General features: G+C 42.9%; 1 protein-coding gene across 1 annotated transcript; it reads right to left on the bottom strand.

Annotated features, from left to right (window-relative positions):
- Window positions 1-78: 78 nt before the first annotated feature.
- Window positions 79-9,712, bottom strand: LOC129850998 (uncharacterized). Its single transcript, XM_055917137.1, has 2 exons — window positions 3,192-9,712; window positions 79-2,954 (listed from the first exon to the last, which is right to left on the bottom strand). The coding sequence occupies exon 1, from the start codon at window positions 7,571-7,573 to the stop codon at window positions 6,434-6,436; it is 1,140 nt and encodes a 379-aa protein (XP_055773112.1). The 5' UTR covers window positions 7,574-9,712; the 3' UTR covers window positions 79-2,954; window positions 3,192-6,433.
- Between the last annotated feature and the right edge of the window lie 202 nt (window positions 9,713-9,914).

The following is a 9,914-nucleotide window of genomic DNA, read 5'->3' as shown; positions in this document are numbered from 1 at the left end:
TTGTCATAAGAAACTAGTGTTGATGATAATTCTTTTACTTGAGACAGGAGACCAAGTGGAGACATAGGACGAGGTGGATAATTTTATAATAAGGCAGGTTTATTCAAGTGTAAAAATATTATGCAAAGCGTGCAGCACGGCTCTTTTCTATCCGATCCGTATGGGGTCATTTGGAAAAAGAGGGAGTTTCCACAGTCATACAGTTTTATATATAGACAACAAGCAAAGTAGGTTGATCTGCGAGTCTGGCCTTCCGATTGGTCGGTCTGGGTCTTGGGTAGTCCTGATCAGGCCTGGTGTCCACGTTCCATTGGTTCCTGAGAGTTCTTTGTCCTGAGGTCCAACCATGGGTTGGGTGTCTGTGTGATTGTCATGGGGGAGGGGAATTGTGGGTGCCGTGTATATGTCCTATGTGTCCAGCATATGTCCAAGAGAAAGAGGGGGTGTGTATGTTGTGTCAACTTATAGGTAATGTTGAGAAGTTGTTAGAACAAGTTACCAATATCTAATACAATTTCTTACAAATCCCCCTCTTCACGTCTCACAAGAGACGTGACATAAAAGTATATAAAAGACAAAACTAATGGATAAAATTTGTCAGAAGACAAATTTTTAATTCCCTCTCTTCACGTCTCACAAGAGACGTGACATAAAAGTATAAAAAGACAAAGCTATGGGATAAAATTTGTCAGAAGACAAATTTTTGATTCCCTCTCTTCACGTCTCACAAGAGACGTGACATAAAAGTATAAAAAGACAAAGCTATGGGATAAAATTTGTCAGAAGACAAATTTTTGATTCCCTCTCTTCACGTCTCACAAGAGACGTGACATAAAAGTATAAAAAGACAAAGCTATGGGATAAAATTTGTCAGAAGACAAATTTTTGATTCCCTCTCTTCACGTCTCACAAGAGACGTGACATAAAAGTATAAAAAGACAAAGCTATGGGATAAAATTTGTCAGAAGACAAATTTTTGATTCCCTCTCTTCACGTCTCACAAGAGACGTGACATAAAAGTATAAAAAGACAAAGCTATGGGATAAAATTTGTCAGAAGACAAATTTTTGATTCCCTCTCTTCACGTCTCACAAGAGACGTGACATAAAAGTATCTTAGTCCTCAAATAGATAGACAGGTCCAGCTTCCCCATCCTCAAGCAGTGGGGACATTTGGGCCCTTTCCTGATTAGGGTCTATGGCTGCAGTTATAACACGGCTAGCAAGCGTGCGCGCACATGGAATGCAACAGCATCCACAAAGTACAAGAATGGCCGCAAAAACAGAAATTGATACTAGGACGGAGGAAGCCAGCGTCTTATATTTACCAAAAGCATCCATCCATGAGTCCCACATAGTAGTGTCCATTCCAGAATGCTGTTTCATCTTACCATTAAGGGTACGAAGTCCCTCCAATGCTACAGTCAGACTCCCATCCGTAGCTGTGTTATTGGGAATGAAAGTACAACACTGTTCACCAAACATTGCACAGACCCCCCCCCCCGTTCAGCCAATAACATATCAACCGCGATTCTATTTTGAAATGCCATCAGGGACGTAGCTGCCAATTGTCCATGGACCGCCTCGAAGCCTTGTTGAGTCCAATTGCCCAGTTTCTGGACATTAAAATGAATGTAGTTAATTCTGTCCACATTTTATTAACTGTACACCACCAACAAAATGATGATTCAAAACCTGCGGCCACTTGGTCAACCAGTTTATACTTATCTGGTACCCCCCTGGGGACACCAATTCCATCAATGTAAGTTGAGTCGTAAATGAGCAAGGACCAAAAAGGAGACCACTCCAATAACTACCCCTGGAGTGGCCAACCACACATTAGTAAACCAAAAAACGAGAATATGTTAAACCCTCCGGTCCATCCCTCTATACAACCTGTACCAGGTGGGCTCGTCGCCACCCGGGAACTTCAAACCTTCACAACAGGGAGGACAAACATCACTTTTTATTCATTCAACAACATCATCTACAGCAAACCAAGGGTCCTCCTCTGTCAGCCCACTCTCCTGCGGAAGCTCGTTTTCGTATCAGCCTCTCCAACTGGAGCATCAACCAGAGGCCCCTTACACATCTGTAACAAACTTCTTCAAACAAGGTATGATACAGGCAACACAGAAATGAAAAACCACAACTAGTGTCAGAAATCCAGTAATCGTCCTTGCAGTGTACTTACCAAAACAACCACCCAGCCAGGGGAACAGTCCACTCTCCTCCACACCTGCAAGACCCTTCATCTCCACTGATAACCTTGCCAACCCACTCAGAGCTTTTGAAATGCTCCCATCCGGACTAGTATTGTTAGGAACAAACGTGAAACACTGTTACACCTCCCTTGTTGGCCAGACTTATGTCCAGTGTTAGTCTATTGTGTCTACTGGTTTGTGAGGCAGCATCCAATTGTTCAGCCATCCCTGTAAGTCCTGTGTGGGTGTGTTTATAATTGATCCAGACCTTTTGTTTTAACATCAACAATAGCTGGGCCAATGATGGGCATCAGATGCCACAGGCCATCATTCCTGGTTAATGTCTGGAATTCGTGGGGGACCCCTATTGGGACCCCCAACAGGTTGGTGTGCATGTTATCTGTACCCTCGGACCAAGGAGCGTCACGTTTCTGCCGTCTCCTGGTTTGGTCCCAAGCCTCTGTGTCCTGTGTAGCTCCCAGAAGTTGATTAGCTATAATAATAGGCAATGGTGGTAGCAGACTGGCCAAAACACATGAGCAACGACAATTTCCTTTCAAAAATGGGGTCAACCGCCTGGCAGGTCCACACATCCACCATACATCAGCAACACCTCTAGTTAATAGTGGTATTAGTTATGCAGGTAGTAGCAGGGAGCCTTCCATAGTCTATACCTCTACCTGTACCAGTGTTACAGCTGTTATGTCCCCCATATGCCTTAACTTCCCACGGTCCTTCTGGGGAGGGACTTCTGGGAACACAAGACTCAGAGTTTTACACAGGGTTAAATTTGGATGCACATCCAACCTTCCCCATTACTTAGGACAAATGGGTGAGCAGCCAGAATAGGTCTGGCATGTCCACATACGACACAGTCCTTTCTATTAAGTGTTTTGTAGGCCAAACACATATTCTCCCTTTCCTCATAAACAGTTTCAGTCCCCAAATGTTCACTATCTGAGATGTCTTTTATATTTATTATCTGTACCAGATTGGAGAGCTTAGGTGATGGCGTGGGACTTGGTCTTGGAGTGGTGGAGGAGGCCGGCTGAACCCTGGTCCGTTGGAACTGGTGGTGGTTCTGGCAGCACTGCGATGGTAACCTCCCCATCGTATCCTGATCAGACAGCTCAGGACTACAAGCAGTCCTGTAAAACCCCACCCTCTCCCAGAGAACACATCATCAGCCAGAGATCAAGCAACACTTTCACTTCTATGAACGAACACAGTGAGGAAAGGTCGGGGTCAGGGAATTCTTCATTAAGGAGTTGACCCCTGAGCTTTATTAGCAACAGTTCTTCTCCTTAACTCTGTGATCATTCGGCAGTGTCAGTGTGTCTCACCCTCCAAGTGCGATATGCCCCCAGGTCGAGTGATTCACCTTCTCCCTTGATTCACCTGCAATGTATAAACTCTTGGACATACAGGTTTGGTTAACAAACAGTTCCTCATTTGTTCTTTCTGATTATATATTTAATTTCTATGCCTAATTTTTTAGCTATAAATGTTTAATTTTAAATAAGTTTATTATCCAATGGACCCCATCCTTTCCCAGTCCACAATGTACCCTCCTTCGTTTGATACCTGGCTCTGGCCAGGTATCAACCTTACTTACTCTAAATAATAACCTAGTACATCATATTCTAGGAACGTCCCTTTTATTCCCCGCATATCCAATTCTCCCTTCGGCGTACATTCATATCTATTCTTTTCTAATTCTCTGTCAAGTGACTTATCTACTTTGAAATGTATCTGTGCTGCTTAAATATGTTAACCCCTTTCTCTCCTATCTTATTTCACAGCCTACCTTGCTCATTTCCTGGTCCACCCTCCCCACTCTGCTCTCAAACCTTCAAGGTCTGAACAGTGCGGGGTAGACCCATCTGTCTGCCTTTTTGTAATAATAGTCAATAACAACTGTGTGTTCCTTTACAACATTAACTAAGTGTCTCACTGTTTTGACTTTATCTGCATGGATTTAAAAATAACTACAGGTCTTATAGTGTCAACCTTTAAAGTCCTAACATAACCTTAATTAACCTATCTCTATCTTCTAATGGCCAATACAAATGCTTACCTTATGGTCAAGAGTTATAAACTCTATTGTAATCAATTTACCTCAAAACTAGTATCCCAAATGACACAATCTCCTTATTCTCACCACATTTCCCCGCGAGTGATCAAGTCGCCGGAAAATGCAATGGAAACAGAAAACAGGTCAAAATGTTACACCTACATTCGTGTTCCATATCTAAACATACCAAAAGAACCCTTTATCTTCTCAAAGTCCCTTGCCTAAATAAAACTCAGAAAGTAAAACTCCTATTCCCATATGAGTGTATTCTTTTAAGATATCTTATCTCTGGGTACACGGAAACCCTTAACCTTAATGTTTACTCCAAAAAACAAAATTATGTCACCAGCATTCAACCAGTCGGCTGGGAGACCATTTGGGTGCTGCAATACTGCCATCTTCTGTCCATTCTCTGCATAGCTCTCCACCCACTCTCATTCAACCTTCTCAATTTGAGCCATATTAGTTTCTTATTTTAACTATTGTTTTCTAAATTTTTTTTTTTTTTTTTTTTTTTTTAATTTTTTAATCTATTATTACCTAGTTAGACTAGAGTGTCCGTGACATACATCCATGGGGATCCGGTTATAGTTATTCTATTAACCATGTGAAAGTGCCCAGGGACAGCCCAAATATCAGTAGGAATATCACAAATAAGGGGCCAGATATCCCTAGCCTTGCCCAGGGAGGGAGAAATATCCCTCCAACTGGGCGAGGTTTTTTTATCAGGGGAGGCGGAGTTTGATTCCGCATCACCTGAGTCAGAAATGTCTTCATTTGGAATCGAATTTAAGCTGTTTAAATCAGCTCTGACTTCTGTCAGTGTTCTAGAAGGGATTGGGGCTGGAGTGCAATGTGTGAAGTGGTGCCAAGGTGCGCCTGATTTACCTTTGACCTGGACTGAGTGTGAAGTAACCTCCCCCACTTCGTACAGTCCAGTCCACCTGGGTTCTAGCCACTTTCTCTTGTGGACATTAACCCCACCCAGTCACCAATTTTTTACCTTCCGTGTGCCAGATCTCCCTTCTGCTTCCCCGTTGGACTTTGTGAATCTGTGTGGAGAGAGCTGCAGAAAGTTCCGTCAATTATCAAACATTACAATTTGTTGTACATCAAGGGCGGGCATATGACCTCCCTTCCTTGGTGAACCCAGCATGACTCCTCCAGCCATTGTCTCATGAGGAGAGAGATGGGTGCCTGCACCTGGAGAGGCTATCATGGCCAGCAACGCCAGGGGCAGGACTTTAACCCAAATCAACTTCAAACCTGCACATACATTTGATTGGCGCGTTCCACGAGACTTATGAGATTGTGGCCTGTACACTAACCCCATCATTAAACAACATCTATTAATCAGTTGACATTTACACATCCGACCCTATTGGTACATGGAGCGTTTGTCATTAAACAATACACATGAGTTCGGTTTGCAGCCACCTAATGACCTATTTTGCATCCTCCCCTGCTGTTGGTATTGCCTCAACCCATTTAGAGAACCTGTCTACCATAACTAACAGGTACCTTTTTCCATTTGTCACATTGTCTTTCCCCATATGTGTGTGTGTTGGTGAGTGGTTCGTTCCCCAGGTCAGGTCTCCGTTTCAGTTCCTGTGCAGCTCTTTCTGCACAGGAGTGGGGTAGACCTTCAGCATTGAGTGCGTCTGCCATGTTTTTGTCAGTGTTGACAAATGTGATGTGTGATTGTGTGCATTTATTCTGGATTTCCGTTTTCCTTTCAGCGCTGAACGTGAATTCTTTGCTCATCAGATATGCTGCAACCCCATGGTGGGTGTGGATTTCCAATGGATGGCACATTATCATGTGGGCTGTTTTTCCAATAGCTTTTGCCACTGCAGCCACATACCTGGAGCATGTGGTTTGTCCTGCTTCAATGTGGTCCAGTTTGGAGGAGTGATACCTCAACACTCTTCTCTCCCCCTCTTGGTTCTGGAAAAGGATGGATGATGTAAATCCTTCTTTTTCAGAAACATCCAGATGGAACTTGTTTTTTTTTTTTTTTTAGTCAGGTGCTGTTGGGCTACTGCCACTTAGAGATCTGTTTTCAAGAGTGCAAAAGCCTTTGATGCTTCAGTAGTTCAGGTCAATGATGAGTGTAGGTTAGTGGTGAGCAGCTTCAGGGCCATGGGGCATATTCGTCAGCCATGCCCTGAAAAGGGGGAGGTGATTGCTGATTCGGGTCTGGATTGGGGTGATTGTATGCGGGTTGAAGGGCCGCACGTGGTTGATACATCCTTGGCCTGACTCCCCCTTAGTCTAGGGGCGTATCCTCGTCCCCTTTTGGCCAGAAACTGGCTTTGGGCCGGGGTTATTGGGTGCGGACACTGTCGCACCATATGCCCAGCTTGTTTACAATTATGACAGCTTCCATAAGATCCAGAGTATCTCTGGGGCTGTCCCCATGTGGGTGAATAGTTTGATTGTGGTAGTGGGTAGTAGGGTTGTAGTGGTGGTTCCGACGAAGGGTATGGCTGAAGCGGGTAGGCATACGGCAGTTGGAATGGCTGCTCCTGGGGTGGGTGTATAGGTGGTCCCTGCTGGGTGAAGATGGGTAGTTGTTGCTGTATCATTCGGGAAACAGTTTTTTCAATGATTTGTGAGATTTCTTGTTGGTCTTCAGCCACCATCTGTTTCTTGGGTTTCTCTCCTTTCTGGGCCTCTTTCAATTGTAGTTTCAAAAGTTGTACCTGTAGGGACTGGATTTGTGTTTCAGCCCCTCCCTTACCCTTATTGTATTGGGTAATGTGGTGATGCACATGGGAGTTGAACTGAGCCTGGGGAATTGCCATTAACCCCACAGTGCCCCTGAGATGGGTTGGGGCCGATGGGGCTGCTGTGGTGGTAGGTGGGGCGTCATTATTGTTGGGCCTGCCCTCTTTGGTGTCAGTTGGTGCTCCAGTGACCACTCCCATCGTATCAGGTTTCCGGTAAGGGAGAGCTTTTCTAATTTCCTCAATTGCCCATAATCCTATTTTCATCTCAGCCTCTGCCTTCTCCCTCTGCTTTGTCCCTTCTTTTTTAAATAAGTGACTTTTATTCTTATCAACTTCACATTCTATCCCTTGCTTCACTGCTTCCTCCAATTCTTTCTTCATAATGAGGAGTTGCCCTTTTGATGGGGCGACTCCACTAAGGAAGCCTGCTTGAATCCATCTCAGCCTCACTTCTTCCCAAACTCTTTTAACGGGTTTGTAGTGTAATTTCCCGCCTGCTCTGTCTTTCATTCTCTGATCTAAATATTCGTTGAATTTGTGTTTGGGGACGATAGTCGTGGTCATTTTGTCGTTGAGCTATGTCTGGGTCTATTATTATCTTTGTATACTTTAGCCCGTCACTGATCGAAACCAGCGATGTATTTTTCTTCCTCTAACCTCCCCCAGTCTGGTGTCCGACTCGCGTGGACAAAGGATTTTATTGCCGTGTATTTGATGAATTATTTTCGTTTTCCAACAATATTTCAGCTATCTCTTTTTGAAACAATATACGAATGTATTCATGCGCTCCTGTTATAATTGGAATGACAGTTTTGGGTATTTATAATAATAAAAAAAAAATATTATTGCTTTTCGCTAAATTAATTAATTAAATACTTTGGCAAAATATTTCAGAAGTTTCCTTTGGGGACAATATACTAATGAATTCCGGCGCTCCTGATATAATTGGAATGGCAATTATAAGACCTTTAACTCGAGAGATATTATTTCTTTTAACTTTCCCGGTTAATTTAAACTTTTTCCGATTAATTAAATACTTTGCCAAAACATTTCAGAAATTTTCCTTTGGGGACAATATACTAGTAATTCACGCGCTTCTCTAATAATTTTCAAATGAATTCTATCCCTTAAGGATTTGCCAACAGTATAAGAGGGGAAAACCAGGTCAACTCATCAACCGTAAATGGCTGCTTCACCGTGGCACACAGATTCTGACTCGGCGGTCACCACTAACGGAGCCTGAACTTAGCTTATAGCTAATTAGTAGCAATAGATCTCGTGGAACGCTCAATCACACACATTAATTTGGAGAGTTTCAGGTTTAATACCCTTGCTCCTATTTCAAGCTTAGTTTTATCACCGATGCTCCTAGTTGAAAAATGTTTCAACTAGTCCCAGATTACTAATGCGACTTGAACAGCATTAATTTGGAGAGTTTCAGGTTTAATACCCTTGCTCCTATTTCAAGCTTAGATTTATCACTGGTGCTCCTAGTTGAAAATGTTTCAACTAGTCCCAGATTACTAATGCGACTTGAATCCCAATACGCCAAGCTTAGGTTTCTCACTGATGCTCCTAGAGGGATGCCATTTCCACTAGTCCCAGATTACTAATACGACTTGAACAGATACATTTGAGTTTCAAGTTTAATACCATTACTCCTATTTCAAGCTTAGGTTTATCACTGATGCTCCTAGTTGAAAAATGTTTCAACTAGTCCCAGATTACTAATACGACTTGAACAGATCACATTACATTTCAAATACATTTGAGTTTCAAGTTTAATACCATTACTCCTATTTCAAGCTTAGGTTTATCACTGATGCTCCTAGTTGAAAAATGTTTCAACTAGTCCCAGATTACTAATGCGACTTGATTTTATACTTCGCAAATATCTTTACACATTGCCTTAGATTCTAAACAATTCCACATAAATTTAGCAACAATTCACTCACCTCAGTACTTCTGATCATTGAATTTAGATATTGGCTATAATACAATATGCAGATTTTGATTAAACCGGCTCTGCTTACCTTAATATTTTCGAGCTCTTTGATCAGTTTCCTGGGTGAGTTGAATCGCCGACGTCTCCCTCGAGCGGGTCACCTCTCCTTCTTGAATCTTTCTCCCTCTCGTCTCCTGTCCGATGAATTTTCTATTGGGCCTAATTCAAATATGTTTTAACCATCCTCTGCTTACCATGTTGATGATAATTCTTTTACTTGAGACAGGAGACCAAGTGGAGACATAGGACGAGGTGGATAATTTTATAATAAGGCAGGTTTATTCAAGTGTAAAAATATTATGCAAAGCGTGCAGCACGGCTCTTTTCTATCCGATCCGTATGGGGTCATTTGGAAAAAGAGGGAGTTTCCACAGTCATACAGTTTTATATATAGACAACAAGCAAAGTAGGTTGATCTGCGAGTCTGGCCTTCCGATTGGTCGGTCTGGGTCTTGGGTAGTCCTGATCAGGCCTGGTGTCCACGTTCCATTGGTTCCTGAGAGTTCTTTGTCCTGAGGTCCAACCATGGGTTGGGTGTGTCTGTGTGATTGTCATGGGGGAGGGGAATTGTGGGTGCCGTGTATATGTCCTATGTGTCCAGCATATGTCCAAGAGAAAGAGGGGGTGTGTATGTTGTGTCAACTTATAGGTAATGTTGAGAAGTTGTTAGAACAAGTTACCAATATCTAATACAATTTCTTACACTAGCTCCCTGGTATACAGAAAATACCCGAGCTTTGAAGCAAGCTTCCAGGAAATTGGAACGGAAATGGCGCCACACAAAACTGGAAGTCTTCCGACTAGCTTGGAAAGACAGTACCGTGCAGTACCGAAGAGCCCTCACTGCTGCTCGATCATCCTACTTTTCCAACTTAATCGAGGAAAATAAGAACAATCCAA

This window comes from Salvelinus fontinalis, unplaced genomic scaffold (genome assembly GCF_029448725.1).
Source record: "Salvelinus fontinalis isolate EN_2023a unplaced genomic scaffold, ASM2944872v1 scaffold_2644, whole genome shotgun sequence".
In the NCBI taxonomy this organism is placed as follows: domain Eukaryota; kingdom Metazoa; phylum Chordata; class Actinopteri; order Salmoniformes; family Salmonidae; genus Salvelinus; species Salvelinus fontinalis.
Note: the sequence above shows the minus strand (reverse complement) of the source record. Positions and strands in the feature narration are given on the sequence as shown.

Bases quoted from the DNA above. Each gene is read 5' to 3' on its own strand.
- LOC129850998 (XM_055917137.1), bottom strand. From the start codon at position 7,573: ATGACCACGACTATCGTCCCCAAACACAAATTCAACGAATATTTAGAT.